This window comes from Oncorhynchus mykiss, chromosome 23, assembly GCF_013265735.2.
Source record: "Oncorhynchus mykiss isolate Arlee chromosome 23, USDA_OmykA_1.1, whole genome shotgun sequence".
In the NCBI taxonomy this organism is placed as follows: domain Eukaryota; kingdom Metazoa; phylum Chordata; class Actinopteri; order Salmoniformes; family Salmonidae; genus Oncorhynchus; species Oncorhynchus mykiss.
Window position 1 is genome coordinate 541,730 of NC_048587.1, and position 18,308 is coordinate 560,037.

The 18,308-nt window shown below is 33.4% G+C and overlaps 1 protein-coding gene across 1 annotated transcript in view; it reads left to right on the forward strand.

Annotated features, from left to right (window-relative positions):
* The window catches only part of LOC110516746 (ryanodine receptor 2), a 563,076-nt gene that overhangs the window by 264,120 nt on the left and 280,648 nt on the right, over positions 1–18,308 (forward strand). Inside the window, exons 17-19 of the mRNA XM_036960048.1 lie at positions 643–761; positions 2,321–2,454; positions 4,914–5,155. Of these exons, the coding sequence (XP_036815943.1) occupies positions 643–761; positions 2,321–2,454; positions 4,914–5,155 (495 nt within the window). The remainder of the gene's footprint in view (positions 1–642; positions 762–2,320; positions 2,455–4,913; positions 5,156–18,308) is intronic.

Here is an 18,308-nt window from a genome sequence, read left to right on the forward strand (position 1 = left end):
TGTTTATAACTCGTCTGGCATTCAGGGATCCTGTTTGTTGGTGTTTATAACTCATCTGGCATTCAGGGATCCTGTTTGTTGGTGTTTATAACTCATCTGGCATTCAGGGATCCTCTTTGTTGGTGTTTATAACTCATCTGGCATTCAGGGATCCTGTTTGTTGGTGTTTATAACTCATCTGGCATTCAGGGATCCTGTTTGTTGGTGTTTATATCTCATCTGGCATTCAGGGATCCTGTTTGTTGGTGTTTATAACTCGTCTGGCATTCAGGGATCCTGTTTGTTGGTGTTTATAACTCATCTGGCATTCAGGGATCCTGTTTGTTGGTGTTTATAACTCATCTGGCATTCAGGGATCCTGTTTGTTGGTGTTTATAACTTGTCTGGCATTCAGGGATCCTGTTTGTTGGTGTTTATATCTCGTCTGGCATTCAGGGATCCTGTTTGTGTTGGTGTTTATATCTCGTCTGGCATTCAGGGATCATGTTTGTTGGTGTTTTGTAATTCCGTTCTCCATATGTCCTGGATGTCCTTCACTGTGTCCTGGTGGAGAGTCCTGAAGCTCTCATCATCATCAAGGGTTAGTTAGTTTAAGTTAGTAGGGTGTTGGTGTGATACTAACTCTGTGCTGGTTGTGTTCAGGTATCTTGGAGGTGCTTCACTGTGTCCTGGTGGAGAGTCCTGAAGCTCTGAACATCATCAAGGAGGGACACATCAAGTCAATCATCTCTCTGCTAGACAAACATGGACGCAACCACAAGGTGGGTAGAGACCACCTACCTATAAACCAGGTATTATAGATAACCACAAGGTGGGTAGAGGAGGCCACCTACCTATAAACCAGGTATTATAGATAACCACAAGGTGGGTAGAGACCACCTACCTATAAACCAGGTATTATAGATAACCACAAGGTGGTTAGAGGAGACCACCTACCTATAAACCAGGTATTATAGATAACCACAAGGTGGTTAGAGGAGACCACCTACCTATAAACCAGGTATTATAGATAACCACAAGGTGGGTAGAGACCACCTACCTATAAACCAGGTATTATAGATAACCACAAGGTGGTTAGAGGAGACCACCTACCTATAAACCAGGTATTATAGATAACCACAAGGTGGGTAGAGACCACCTACCTATAAACCAGGTATTATAGATAACCACAAGGTGGTTAGAGGAGACCACCTACCTATAAACCAGGTATTATAGATAACCACAAGGTGGGTAGAGACTACCTACCTATAAACCAGGTATTATAGATAACCACAAGGTGGGTAGAGGAGACCACCTACCTATAAACCAGGTATTATAGATAACCACAAGGTGGGTAGAGGAGACCACCTACCTATAAACCAGGTATTATAGATAACCACAAGGTGGGTAGAGGAGACCACCTACCTATAAACCAGATATTATAGATAACCACAAGGTGGGTAGAGGAGACCACCTACCTATAAACCAGGTATTATAGATAACCACAAGGTGGGTAGAGGAGACCACCTACCTATAAACCAGGTATTATAGATAACCACAAGGTGGGTAGAGACCACCTACCTATAAACCAGGTATTATAGGTAACCAGCTCCTTATATACTATAGACATACAGAATGGATGATCACCTAGCTGGGTGGTGGACCCACCTATTTAACAGAGATTATATACATAATGCACTATGAATTGTTTATTCATTATTTCTTTACAATGAATTGTGATGATAAATGTGTGAGCAACACATTGCACCAGTGGGTCAGCTTCTACCAGTCCACTCTTTCATGATATTTCATTTAATGTTTCAAGATTTCAGAGACATAAGTCCTGTTATTAATTTTTAGAAGAGGTATTAGTTGGGATATGTTTATTTTTTTCAGCTGATGAGTTGAGATCTGAAGCAATCGATCTAACTATGTAGCTGTATATCACAGATGTTCACGCAATACACAAGCGAACAACTTAAGCGCTCAATACCTTTAATAATGTAATGTTCCCCTTGTTTTTTACATGATTAGCTAATGGACCGACATTACTGAAAGGCTTGGTCATGTTGCCACGTCTAAATGATTGAAGAGTCCTGTACTTTCTCTCCAGTGAGTAGTGTTGGGTGAGCCTTAAGTAGAAAGGCCTGGTGTTCCATGTTTGACAATAGCAAAGCCATTCTACCACTCTGTAGATGTTTTATGTCCAATACCTCCTCCACTGTCAACAACATTAAGTTAAGTTTCAGATTAGGCAATAATGTAGCCTACACTCTGAATGTTGTTGTTCCAACCAGCATCTGATCTGTATCATGGTCTGTTCTCTGTGTTAACCCAACAGGTTCTGGACGTGCTCTGTTCTCTGTGTGTCTGTCATGGTGTGGCCGTGCGGTCCAACCAACACCTGATCTGTGACAACCTGTTACCTGGCCGAGACCTGCTTCTACAGACACGACTTGTCAACCATGTCAGCAGGTACAGCCTTCTTCCTCCATCTCCCCTAACCCTAACTCTAACCCAAACCCCAACCCAAACCCTAAACCTAACCCAAACCCTAAACCTAACCCAAACCCTAACCCTAACCCAAACCCTAACCCTAACCCAAACCCCAACCCAAACCCAAACCCTAACCACAAGGTTAGGAGAGAGAGGTTGTTGTCCTGGCAGTGGGTCCAGGGTGATATGAGTGCTACGGGGCAGTAATCATTTAGACAAGTTACCTTGGCATTCTTGGGCACAGGGACTATGGTGGTCTGCTTGAAACATGATGGTGTTACAGACTGGGTCAGGGAGAGGTTGAAAATGTCAGTGAAGACACTTGCCAACTGGTCAGCGCATGCTCGCAGTACACGTCCTGGTAATCCGTCTGGCCATGTAGCCTTGTGAATGTTGACCTGTTTAAAGGTCTTACTCACATCGGCTACGGAGAGCGTGATCACACAGTCATCCGGAATAGATGGTGCTCTCATGCATGGTTCAGTTTTGCTAGCCTCGAAGCGAGCATAGAAGATATTTCACTCATCTGGTAGGCTCTCGTCACTGGGCAGCTCGCGGCTGGGTTTCCCTTTGTGATACGTGATAGTTTGCAAGCCCTGCCACATCCGACGACTGTTCTTATGTCAGAAGATAATTGGAGTGAGTTAGAAGATTTTATTTTAAAGAAACAACTATTTAATGTTAATTTGTAATACTCTGATATTATGTTTTATTTTGATCTAAATGATATGGACCCTGATTTAGTTTTCATTGTTGGTTGGTTCATTTTTCAGGACAGATTCTTTATCCATCAAATGAGGTGGGAGGAGAACAAACACCTCTTCACATTGTTTAAGATAATTTCAAAAATAATATTTAAATTCAGTAAAAACAAAAGCAATACCTACAAAACATTATGAAATATTGAAAATGCGTCTCGATATGTTAGGTTTATGTTTATCTTGTTTGTATACAGTGGCAAGGAAAAGTATGTGAACCCTTTGGAAATATCTGGATTTCTGCATAAATTGGGTCATAAAATTTGATCTGATCTTCATCTAGGTCACAACAATAGACAACCACAGTCTGATTTAAACTAATAACACACAAACAATTATATGTTTTCATGTCTTTATTGAGCACACCGTGTAAACATTCACAGTGCAGGGTGGGAAAAGGATGTGAACCCTTGGATTTAATAACTGGTTGACCCTCCTTTGGCATCAATAACCTCAACCAAACGTTTTCTGTAGTTGTGGATCAGACCTGTACAACGGTCAGGAGGAATTTTGGACCGTTCCTCTTTACATAACTCTTTCAGTTCAGCAATATTCTTGGGATGTGTTGTGTGAACTGCTCTCTTGAGGTCCTGCCACAGCATCTCAATCTGGTTGAGGTCAGGACTCTTGACTGGGCCACTCCAGAAGATGTTTTTTCTTCTATTGTAGCCAATCTGTTGTTGATTTACTTCTGTGTTTTGGGTCTTTGTCCTGTTTCATCACCCAACTTCTGTTGAGCTTATATTGGCGAACAGATAGCCTTACATTAAAATGTCTCGATAAACTTGGGAATTAATTTTTCCATTGATGATAGCAAGCTGTCCGGGCCCTGAGGCAGCAAAGCAGCCCAAACCATGATGCTCCCTCCACCATACTTTACAGTTGGGATGAGGTTGATGTTGGTGTACTGTGACTTTTTTTCTCCCCCATGTGTGTTCCTTCCAAAAGACTCATCTCTAGTTCCATCTGTCCACGGAATATTCTGCCAGTAGCGCTGTGGAACATCCAGTTGCTCTTCTGCAAACTTCAGACGTGCAGCAATGTTTTTTTTTGGACAGTGGCTTCTTCCGTGGTGTCCTCCCATGAACACCGTTCTTGTTTAGTGTTTTACTCATCAACAGAGATGTTAGCATGTTCCAGAGATTTCTGTAAGTCTTTAGCTGACACTCTAGGATTCTTCTTAACCTCATTGAGCATTCTGCTCCTGTGCTCTTGCAGTCATCTATGCAGGACGGCCACTCCTAGGGGGAGTAGCAACAGTGCTGAACTTTCTCCATTTATAGACAATTTGTCTTACTCTGGCTTGATGAACATCAAGGTTCTTAGAGATACTTTTGTAACCCTTTCCAGCTTTATGAAAGTCAACAATTCTTAATCGTAGGTCTTCTGAGGTCTCTTTTGTTTGAAGTATGTTTAACATTTTTAGTGTTTTTTTATAGGGCAGGGCAGCTCTAACCAACATCTCCAATCTCATCTCACTGATTGGACTCCAGCTTAGTTTACTCCCGACTCCAATTAGCTTTTGGAGAAGTCATTAGACTAGGGGGGTTCACATACTTTTTACAATCTACACTGTGATGTTTAAATTATGTATTCAATATAGACAAGAAAAACAACATTGTTCCAGTATTGAACTTTAACCGGCATTAACCCCTTGTTATCCTTCTTCCCACATGGCAGCATGAGGCCTAACATCTTCCTGGGTGTGAGTGAAGGCTCTGCCCAGTACAGGAAGTGGTATTATGAGCTGATGGTGGACCAGGTGTTACCCTTCGTTACGGCCGAAGCCACACATCTCAGAGTGGGCTGGGCCACCACGGACGGCTACCAACCCTACCCTGGGGGAGGAGAGGGCTGGGGAGGAAACGGGCTCGGTGACGACCTGTACTCCTACGGCTTCGATGGCTTGCACCTGTGGTCAGGTGAGATGGCTAGTCTATTATATTCACCTGTGGTCAGGTAAGATAGCTAGTCTATTATATTCACCTGTAGTCAGGTTAGATAGTTACTATATTATATTCACCTGTAGTCAGGTTAGATAGTCAGATAGTTACTATATTATATTCACCTGTAGTCAGGTTAGATAGTTACTATATTATATTCACCTGTAGTCAGGTTAGATAGTTACTATATTATATTCACCTGTAGTCAGGTTAGATAGTTACTATATTATATTCACCTGTAGTCAGGTTAGATAGTTAGATAGTTACTATATTATATTCACCTGTAGTCAGGTTAGATAGTTACTATATTATATTCACCTGTAGTCAGGTTAGATAGTTACTATATTATATTCACCTGTAGTCAGGTTAGATAGTTACTATATTATATTCACCTGTAGTCAGGTTAGATAGTTACTATATTATATTCACCTGTGGTCAGGTTAGATAGTTACTATATTATATTCACCTGTAGTCAGGTTAGATAGTTAGATAGTTACTATATTATATTCACCTGTAGTCAGGTTAGATAGTTACTATATTATATTCACCTGTGGTCAGGTTAGATAGTTACTATATTATATTCACCTGTAGTCAGGTTAGATAGTTAGATAGTTACTATATTATATTCACCTGTAGTCAGGTTAGATAGTTACTATATTATATTCACCTGTGGTCAGGTTAGATAGTTACTATATTATATTCACCTGTAGTCAGGTTAGATAGTTACTATATTATATTCACCTGTAGTCAGGTTAGATAGTTACTATATTATATTCACCTGTAGTCAGGTTAGATAGTTACTATATTATATTCACCTGTAGTCAGGTTAGATAGTTACTATATTATATTCACCTGTAGTCAGGTTAGATAGTTACTATATTATATTCACCTGTAGTCAGGTTAGATAGTTAGATAGTTACTATATTATATTCACCTGTAGTCAGGTTAGATAGTTAGATAGCTACTATATTATATTCACCTGTAGTCAGGTTAGATAGTTACTATATTATATTCACCTGTAGTCAGGTTAGATAGTTACTATATTATATTCACCTGTAGTCAGGTTAGATAGTTAGATAGTTACTATATTATATTCACCTGTAGTCAGGTTAGATAGTTACTATATTATATTCACCTGTAGTAGGGTAGATAGTTAGATAGTTACTATATTATATTCACCTGTAGTCAGGTTAGATAGTTACTATATTATATTCACCTGTAGTCAGGTTAGATAGTTACTATATTATATTCACCTGTAGTCAGGTTAGATAGTTACTATATTATATTCACCTGTAGTCAGGTTAGATAGTTACTATATTATATTCACCTGTGGTCAGGTTAGATAGTTACTATATTATATTCACCTGTAGTCAGGTTAGATAGTTACTATATTATATTCACCTGTAGTCAGGTTAGATAGTTACTATATTATATTCACCTGTAGTCAGGTTAGATAGTTACTATATTATATTCACCTGTAGTCAGGTTAGATAGTTACTATATTATATTCACCTGTAGTCAGGTTAGATAGTTAGATAGTTACTATATTATATTCACCTGTAGTCAGGTTAGATAGTTAGATAGTTACTATATTATATTCACCTGTAGTCAGGTTAGATAGTTACTATATTATATTCACCTGTAGTCAGGTTAGATAGTTACTATATTATATTCACCTGTAGTCAGGTTAGATAGTTACTATATTATATTCACCTGTAGTCAGGTTAGATAGTTACTATATTATATTCACCTGTAGTCAGGTTAGATAGTTAGATAGTTACTATATTATATTCACCTGTAGTCAGGTTAGATAGTTACTATATTATATTCACCTGTAGTCAGGTTAGATAGTTACTATATTATATTTACCTGTAGTCAGGTTAGATAGTTACTATATTATATTCACCTGTAGTCAGGTTAGATAGTTACTATATTATATTCACCTGTAGTCAGGTTAGATAGTTAGATAGTTACTGTATTATATTCACCTGTAGTCAGGTTAGATAGTTACTATATTATATTCACCTGTAGTCAGGTTAGATAGTTAGATATTTACTATATTATATTCACCTGTAGTCAGGTTAGATAGTTAGATAGTTACTATATTATATTCACCTGTAGTCAGGTTAGGTAGTTACTATATTATATTCACCTGTAGTCAGGTTAGATAGTTACTATATTATATTCACCTGTAGTCAGGTTAGATAGTTACTATATTATATTCACCTGTAGTCAGGTTAGATAGTTACTATATTATATTCACCTGTAGTCAGGTTAGATAGTTACTATATTATATTCACCTGTAGTCAGGTTAGATAGTTACTATATTATATTCACCTGTAGTCAGGTTAGATAGTTACTATATTATATTCACCTGTAGTCAGGTTAGATAGTTAGATAGTTACTGTATTATATTCACCTGTAGTCAGGTTAGATAGTTACTATATTATATTCACCTGTAGTCAGGTTAGATAGTTAGATATTTACTATATTATATTCACCTGTAGTCAGGTTAGATAGTTAGATAGTTACTATATTATATTCACCTGTAGTCAGGTTAGGTAGTTACTATATTATATTCACCTGTAGTCAGGTTAGATAGTTACTATATTATATTCACCTGTAGTCAGGTTAGATAGTTACTATATTATATTCACCTGTAGTCAGGTTAGATAGTTACTATATTATATTCACCTGTAGTCAGGTTAGATAGTTACTATATTATATTCACCTGTAGTCAGGTTAGATAGTTACTATATTATATTCACCTGTAGTCAGGTTAGATAGTTAGATAGTTACTATATTATATTCACCTGTAGTCAGGTTAGATAGTTAGATAGTTACTATATTATATTCACCTGTAGTCAGGTTAGGTAGTTACTATATTATATTCACCTGTAGTCAGGTTAGATAGTTACTATATTATATTCACCTGTAGTCAGGTTAGATAGTTACTATATTATATTCACCTGTAGTCAGGTTAGATAGTTACTATATTATATTCACCTGTAGTCAGGTTAGATAGTTACTATATTATATTCACCTGTAGTCAGGTTAGATAGTTACTATATTATATTCACCTGTAGTCAGGTTAGATAGTTAGATAGTTACTATATTATATTCACCTGTAGTCAGGTTAGATAGTTAGATAGTTACTATATTATATTCACCTGTAGTCAGGTTAGATAGTTAGATAGTTACTATATTATATTCACCTGTAGTCAGGTTAGGTAGTTACTATATTATATTCACCTGTAGTCAGGTTAGATAGTTAGATAGTTACTATATTATATTCACCTGTAGTCAGGTTAGGTAGTTACTATATTATATTCACCTGTAGTCAGGTTAGATAGTTACTATATTATATTCACCTGTAGTCAGGTTAGATAGTTACTATATTATATTCACCTGTAGTCAGGTTAGATAGTTACTATATTATATTCACCTGTAGTCAGGTTAGATAGTTACTATATTATATTCACCTGTAGTCAGGTTAGATAGTTAGATAGTTACTATATTATATTCACCTGTAGTCAGGTTAGATAGTTAGATAGTTACTATATTATATTCACCTGTAGTCAGGTTAGATAGTTACTATATTATATTCACCTGTAGTCAGGTTAGATAGTTACTATATTATATTCACCTGTGGTCAGGTGAGATAGTTACTATATTATATTCACCTGTAGTCAGGTTAGATAGTTACTATATTATATTCACCTGTAGTCAGGTTAGATAGTTACTATATTATATTCACCTGTAGTCAGGTTAGATAGTTACTATATTATATTCACCTGTAGTCAGGTTAGATAGTTACTATATTATATTCACCTGTAGTCAGGTTAGATAGTTACTATATTATATTCAACTGTAGTCAGGTTAGATAGTTACTATATTATATTCACCTGTGGTCAGGTTAGATAGTTACTATATTATATTCACCTGTAGTCAGGTTAGATAGTTACTATATTATATTCACCTGTAGTCAGGTTAGATAGTTAGATAGTTACTATATTATATTCACCTGTAGTCAGGTTAGATAGTTACTATATTATATTCACCTGTAGTCAGGTTAGATAGTTACTATATTATATTCACCTGTAGTCAGGTTAGATAGTTACTATATTATATTCACCTGTAGTCAGGTTAGATAGTTACTATATTATATTCACCTGTAGTCAGGTTAGATAGTTAGATAGTTACTATATTATATTCACCTGTAGTCAGGTTAGGTAGTTACTATATTATATTCACCTGTAGTCAGGTTAGATAGTTACTATATTATATTCACCTGTAGTCAGGTTAGATAGTTACTATATTATATTCACCTGTAGTCAGGTTAGATAGTTACTATATTATATTCACCTGTAGTCAGGTTAGATAGTTACTATATTATATTCACCTGTAGTCAGGTTAGATAGTTACTATATTATATTCACCTGTAGTCAGGTTAGATAGTTACTATATTATATTCACCTGTAGTCAGGTTAGATAGTTACTATATTATATTCACCTGTAGTCAGGTTAGATAGTTAGATAGTTACTATATTATATTCACCTGTAGTCAGGTTAGATAGTTACTATATTATATTCACCTGTAGTCAGGTTAGATAGTTAGATAGTTACTATATTATATTCACCTGTAGTCAGGTTAGATAGTTACTATATTATATTCACCTGTAGTCAGGTTAGATAGTTACTATATTATATTCACCTGTGGTCAGGTTAGATAGTTACTATATTATATTCACCTGTAGTCAGGTTAGATAGTTACTATATTATATTCACCTGTAGTCAGGTTAGATAGTTACTATATTATATTCACCTGTAGTCAGGTTAGATAGTTACTATATTATATTCACCTGTAGTCAGGTTAGATAGTTACTATATTATATTCACCTGTAGTCAGGTTAGATAGTTACTATATTATATTCACCTGTAGTCAGGTTAGATAGTTACTATATTATATTCACCTGTAGTCAGGTTAGATAGTTACTATATTATATTCACCTGTAGTCAGGTTAGATAGTTAGATATTTACTATATTATATTCACCTGTAGTCAGGTTAGATAGTTACTATATTATATTCACCTGTAGTCAGGTTAGATAGTTACTATATTATATTCACCTGTAGTCAGGTTAGATAGTTACTATATTATATTAACCTGTAGTCAGGTTAGATAGTTACTATATTATATTCACCTGTAGTCAGGTTAGATAGTTAGATAGTTACTATATTATATTCACCTGTAGTCAGGTTAGATAGTTACTATATTATATTCACCTGTAGTCAGGTTAGATAGTTAGATAGTTACTATATTATATTCACCTGTAGTCAGGTTAGGTAGTTACTATATTATATTCACCTGTAGTCAGGTTAGATAGTTAGATAGTTACTATATTATATTCACCTGTAGTCAGGTTAGATAGTTACTATATTATATTCACCTGTAGTCAGGTTAGATAGTTACTATATTATATTCACCTGTAGTCAGGTTAGATAGTTACTATATTATATTCACCTGTAGTCAGGTTAGATAGTTACTATATTATATTCACCTGTAGTCAGGTTAGATAGTTACTATATTATATTCACCTGTAGTCAGGTTAGATAGTTACTATATTATATTCACCTGTAGTCAGGTTAGATAGTTAGATAGTTACTATATTATATTCACCTGTAGTCAGGTTAGATAGTTAGATATTTACTATATTATATTCACCTGTAGTCAGGTTAGATAGTTACTATATTATATTCACCTGTAGTCAGGTTAGATAGTTAGATAGTTACTATATTATATTCACCTGTAGTCAGGTTAGATAGTTACTATATTATATTCACCTGTAGTCAGGTTAGATAGTTAGATAGTTACTATATTATATTCACCTGTAGTCAGGTTAGATAGTTAGATAGTTACTATATTATATTCACCTGTGGTCAGGTTAGATAGTTACTATATTATATTCACCTGTAGTCAGGTTAGATAGTTAGATAGTTACTATATTATATTCACCTGTAGTCAGGTTAGATAGTTACTATATTATATTCACCTGTAGTCAGGTTAGATAGTTACTATATTATATTCACCTGTAGTCAGGTTAGATAGTTACTATATTATATTCACCTGTAGTCAGGTTAGATAGTTACTATATTATATTCACCTGTAGTCAGGTTAGATAGTTACTATATTATATTCACCTGTAGTCAGGTTAGATAGTTACTATATTATATTCACCTGTAGTCAGGTTAGATAGTTAGATAGTTACTGTATTATATTCACCTGTAGTCAGGTTAGATAGTTACTATATTATATTCACCTGTAGTCAGGTTAGATAGTTAGATATTTACTATATTATATTCACCTGTAGTCAGGTTAGATAGTTAGATAGTTACTATATTATATTCACCTGTAGTCAGGTTAGGTAGTTACTATATTATATTCACCTGTAGTCAGGTTAGATAGTTACTATATTATATTCACCTGTAGTCAGGTTAGATAGTTACTATATTATATTCACCTGTAGTCAGGTTAGATAGTTACTATATTATATTCACCTGTAGTCAGGTTAGATAGTTACTATATTATATTCACCTGTAGTCAGGTTAGATAGTTACTATATTATATTCACCTGTAGTCAGGTTAGATAGTTAGATAGTTACTATATTATATTCACCTGTAGTCAGGTTAGATAGTTAGATAGTTACTATATTATATTCACCTGTAGTCAGGTTAGGTAGTTACTATATTATATTCACCTGTAGTCAGGTTAGATAGTTACTATATTATATTCACCTGTAGTCAGGTTAGATAGTTACTATATTATATTCACCTGTAGTCAGGTTAGATAGTTACTATATTATATTCACCTGTAGTCAGGTTAGATAGTTACTATATTATATTCACCTGTAGTCAGGTTAGATAGTTACTATATTATATTCACCTGTAGTCAGGTTAGATAGTTAGATAGTTACTATATTATATTCACCTGTAGTCAGGTTAGATAGTTAGATAGTTACTATATTATATTCACCTGTAGTCAGGTTAGGTAGTTACTATATTATATTCACCTGTAGTCAGGTTAGATAGTTAGATAGTTACTATATTATATTCACCTGTAGTCAGGTTAGGTAGTTACTATATTATATTCACCTGTAGTCAGGTTAGATAGTTACTATATTATATTCACCTGTAGTCAGGTTAGATAGTTACTATATTATATTCACCTGTAGTCAGGTTAGATAGTTACTATATTATATTCACCTGTAGTCAGGTTAGATAGTTACTATATTATATTCACCTGTAGTCAGGTTAGATAGTTAGATAGTTACTATATTATATTCACCTGTAGTCAGGTTAGATAGTTAGATAGTTACTATATTATATTCACCTGTAGTCAGGTTAGATAGTTACTATATTATATTCACCTGTAGTCAGGTTAGATAGTTACTATATTATATTCACCTGTGGTCAGGTGAGATAGTTACTATATTATATTCACCTGTAGTCAGGTTAGATAGTTACTATATTATATTCACCTGTAGTCAGGTTAGATAGTTACTATATTATATTCACCTGTAGTCAGGTTAGATAGTTACTATATTATATTCAACTGTAGTCAGGTTAGATAGTTACTATATTATATTCACCTGTAGTCAGGTTAGATAGTTAGATAGTTACTATATTATATTCACCTGTAGTCAGGTTAGATAGTTACTATATTATATTCACCTGTAGTCAGGTTAGATAGTTACTATATTATATTCACCTGTAGTCAGGTTAGATAGTTACTATATTATATTCACCTGTAGTCAGGTTAGATAGTTACTATATTATATTCACCTGTAGTCAGGTTAGATAGTTACTATATTATATTCACCTGTAGTCAGGTTAGATAGTTAGATAGTTACTATATTATATTCACCTGTAGTCAGGTTAGGTAGTTACTATATTATATTCACCTGTAGTCAGGTTAGATAGTTACTATATTATATTCACCTGTAGTCAGGTTAGATAGTTACTATATTATATTCACCTGTAGTCAGGTTAGATAGTTACTATATTATATTCACCTGTAGTCAGGTTAGATAGTTACTATATTATATTCACCTGTAGTCAGGTTAGATAGTTACTATATTATATTCACCTGTAGTCAGGTTAGATAGTTACTATATTATATTCACCTGTAGTCAGGTTAGATAGTTACTATATTATATTCACCTGTAGTCAGGTTAGATAGTTAGATAGTTACTATATTATATTCACCTGTAGTCAGGTTAGATAGTTACTATATTATATTCACCTGTAGTCAGGTTAGATAGTTAGATAGTTACTATATTATATTCACCTGTAGTCAGGTTAGATAGTTACTATATTATATTCACCTGTAGTCAGGTTAGATAGTTACTATATTATATTCACCTGTGGTCAGGTTAGATAGTTACTATATTATATTCACCTGTGGTCAGGTTAGATAGTTACTATATTATATTCACCTGTAGTCAGGTTAGATAGTTACTATATTATATTCACCTGTAGTCAGGTTAGATAGTTACTATATTATATTCACCTGTAGTCAGGTTAGATAGTTACTATATTATATTCACCTGTAGTCAGGTTAGATAGTTACTATATTATATTCACCTGTAGTCAGGTTAGATAGTTAGATATTTACTATATTATATTCACCTGTAGTCAGGTTAGATAGTTACTATATTATATTCACCTGTAGTCAGGTTAGATAGTTACTATATTATATTCACCTGTAGTCAGGTTAGATAGTTACTATATTATATTAACCTGTAGTCAGGTTAGATAGTTACTATATTATATTCACCTGTAGTCAGGTTAGATAGTTAGATAGTTACTATATTATATTCACCTGTAGTCAGGTTAGATAGTTACTATATTATATTCACCTGTAGTCAGGTTAGATAGTTAGATAGTTACTATATTATATTCACCTGTAGTCAGGTTAGGTAGTTACTATATTATATTCACCTGTAGTCAGGTTAGATAGTTAGATAGTTACTATATTATATTCACCTGTAGTCAGGTTAGATAGTTACTATATTATATTCACCTGTAGTCAGGTTAGATAGTTACTATATTATATTCACCTGTAGTCAGGTTAGATAGTTACTATATTATATTCACCTGTAGTCAGGTTAGATAGTTACTATATTATATTCACCTGTAGTCAGGTTAGATAGTTACTATATTATATTCACCTGTAGTCAGGTTAGATAGTTACTATATTATATTCACCTGTAGTCAGGTTAGATAGTTAGATAGTTACTATATTATATTCACCTGTAGTCAGGTTAGATAGTTAGATATTTACTATATTATATTCACCTGTAGTCAGGTTAGATAGTTACTATATTATATTCACCTGTAGTCAGGTTAGATAGTTAGATAGTTACTATATTATATTCACCTGTAGTCAGGTTAGATAGTTACTATATTATATTCACCTGTAGTCAGGTTAGATAGTTAGATAGTTACTATATTATATTCACCTGTAGTCAGGTTAGATAGTTAGATAGTTACTATATTATATTCACCTGTGGTCAGGTTAGATAGTTACTATATTATATTCACCTGTAGTCAGGTTAGATAGTTAGATAGTTACTATATTATATTCACCTGTAGTCAGGTTAGATAGTTACTATATTATATTCACCTGTAGTCAGGTTAGATAGTTACTATATTATATTCACCTGTAGTCAGGTTAGATAGTTAGATAGTTACTATATTATATTCACCTGTAGTCAGGTTAGATAGTTACTATATTATATTCACCTGTAGTCAGGTTAGATAGTTAATATATTATATTCACCTGTAGTCAGGTTAGATAGTTACTATATTATATTCACCTGTAGTCAGGTTAGATAGTTACTATATTATATTCACCTGTAGTCAGGTGAGATAGTTACTATATTATATTCACCTGTAGTCAGGTTAGATAGTTACTATATTATATTCACCTGTAGTCAGGTTAGATAGTTACTATATTATATTCACCTGTGGTCAGGTTAGATAGTTACTATATTATATTCACCTGTGGTCAGGTTAGATAGTTACTATATTATATTCACCTGTAGTCAGGTTAGATAGTTACTATATTATATTCACCTGTAGTCAGGTTAGATAGTTACTATATTATATTCACCTGTAGTCAGGTTAGATAGTTACTATATTATATTCACCTGTAGTCAGGTTAGATAGTTAGATAGTTAATATATTATATTCACCTGTAGTCAGGTTAGATAGTTAGATAGTTACTATATTATATTCACCTGTAGTCAGGTTAGATAGTTACTATATTATATTCACCTGTGGTCAGGTTAGATAGTTACTATATTATATTCACCTGTGGTCAGGTTAGATAGTTACTATATTATATTCACCTGTAGTCAGGTTAGATAGTTACTATATTATATTCACCTGTAGTCAGGTTAGATAGTTACTATATTATATTCACCTGTAGTCAGGTTAGGTAGTTACTATATTATATTCACCTGTAGTCAGGTTAGATAGTTAGATAGTTACTATATTATATTCACCTGTAGTCAGGTTAGATAGTTACTATATTATATTCACCTGTAGTCAGGTTAGATAGTTACTATATTATATTCACCTGTGGTCAGGTTAGATAGTTACTATATTATATTCACCTGTGGTCAGGTTAGATAGTTACTATATTATATTCACCTGTGGTCAGGTTAGATAGTTACTATATTATATTCACCTGTAGTCAGGTTAGATAGTTACTATATTATATTCACCTGTAGTCAGGTTAGATAGTTACTATATTATATTCACCTGTGGTCAGGTTAGATAGTTACTATATTATATTCACCTGTAGTCAGGTTAGATAGTTACTATATTATATTCACCTGTAGTCAGGTTAGATAGTTACTATATTATATTCACCTGTAGTCAGGTTAGATAGTTACTATATTATATTCACCTGTAGTCAGGTTAGATAGTTACTATATTATATTCACCTGTGGTCAGGTTAGATAGTTACTATATTATATTCACCTGTAGTCAGGTTAGATAGTTACTATATTATATTCACCTGTAGTCAGGTTAGATAGTTACTATATTATATTCACCTGTAGTCAGGTTAGATAGTTACTATATTATATTCACCTGTAGTCAGGTTAGATAGTTACTATATTATATTCACCTGTAGTCAGGTTAGATAGTTACTATATTATATTCACCTGTAGTCAGGTTAGATAGTTACTATATTATATTCACCTGTAGTCAGGTTAGATAGTTACTATATTATATTCACCTGTAGTCAGGTTAGATAGTTACTATATTATATTCACCTGTAGTCAGGTTAGATAGTTACTATATTATATTCACCTGTAGTCAGGTTAGATAGTTACTATATTATATTCACCTGTAGTCAGGTTAGATAGTTACTATATTATATTCACCTGTAGTCAGGTTAGATAGTTAGATAGTTACTATATTATATTCACCTGTAGTCAGGTTAGATAGTTACTATATTATATTCACCTGTAGTCAGGTTAGATAGTTACTATATTATATTCACCTGTAGTCAGGTTAGATAGTTAGATAGTTACTATATTATATTCACCTGTAGTCAGGTTAGATAGTTACTATATTATATTCACCTGTAGTCAGGTTAGATAGTTACTATATTATATTCACCTGTAGTCAGGTTAGATAGTTACTATATTATATTCACCTGTAGTCAGGTTAGATAGTTACTATATTATATTCACCTGTAGTCAGGTTAGATAGTTACTATATTATATTAACCTGTAGTCAGGTTAGATAGTTAGATAGTTACTATATTATATTCACCTGTGGTCAGGTGAGATAGTTAGATAGTTACTATATTATATTCACCTGTAGTCAGGTTAGATAGTTAGATAGTTACTATATTATATTCACCTGTAGTCAGGTTAGATAGTTAGATAGTTACTATATTATATTCACCTGTAGTCAGGTTAGATAGTTACTATATTATATTCACCTGTAGTCAGGTTAGATAGTTAGATAGTTACTATATTATATTCACCTGTAGTCAGGTTAGATAGTTACTATATTATATTCACCTGTAGTCAGGTTAGATAGTTACTATATTATATTCACCTGTAGTCAGGTTAGATAGTTAGATAGTTACTATATTATATTCACCTGTAGTCAGGTTAGATAGTTAGATAGTTACTATATTATATTCACCTGTAGTCAGGTTAGATAGTTACTATATTATATTCACCTGTAGTCAGGTTAGATAGTTAGATAGTTACTATATTATATTCACCTGTAGTCAGGTTAGATAGTTACTATATTATATTCACCTGTAGTCAGGTTAGATAGTTACTATATTATATTCACCTGTAGTCAGGTTAGATAGTTAGATAGTTACTATATTATATTCACCTGTAGTCAGGTTAGATAGTTACTATATTATATTCACCTGTAGTCAGGTTAGATAGTTACTATATTATATTCACCTGTAGTCAGGTTAGATAGTTACTATATTATATAGTTAGTATATAGTTACTATATTATATTCACCTGTAGTCACCTGTTGTCAGGTTAGATAGTTACTATATTATATTCACCTGTAGTCAAGTTAGATAGTTACTATATTATATTCACCTGTAGTCACCTGTGGTCAGGTTAGATAGTTACTATATTATATTCACCTGTAGTCAGGTTAGATAGTTACTATATTATATTCACCTGTAGTCAGGTTAGATAGTTACTATATTATATTCACCTGTAGTCAGGTTAGATAGTTACTATATTATATTCACCTGTAGTCAGGTTAGATAGTTACTATATTATATTCACCTGTAGTCAGGTTAGATAGTTAGATAGTTACTATATTATATTCACCTGTAGTCAGGTTAGATAGTTAGATAGTTACTATATTATATTCACCTGTAGTCAGGTTAGATAGTTACTATATTATATTCACCTGTAGTCAGGTTAGATAGTTACTATATTATATTCACCTGTAGTCAGGTTAGATAGTTACTATATTATATTCACCTGTAGTCAGGTTAGATAGTTACTATATTATATTCACCTGTAGTCAGGTTAGATAGTTACTATATTATATTCACCTGTGGTC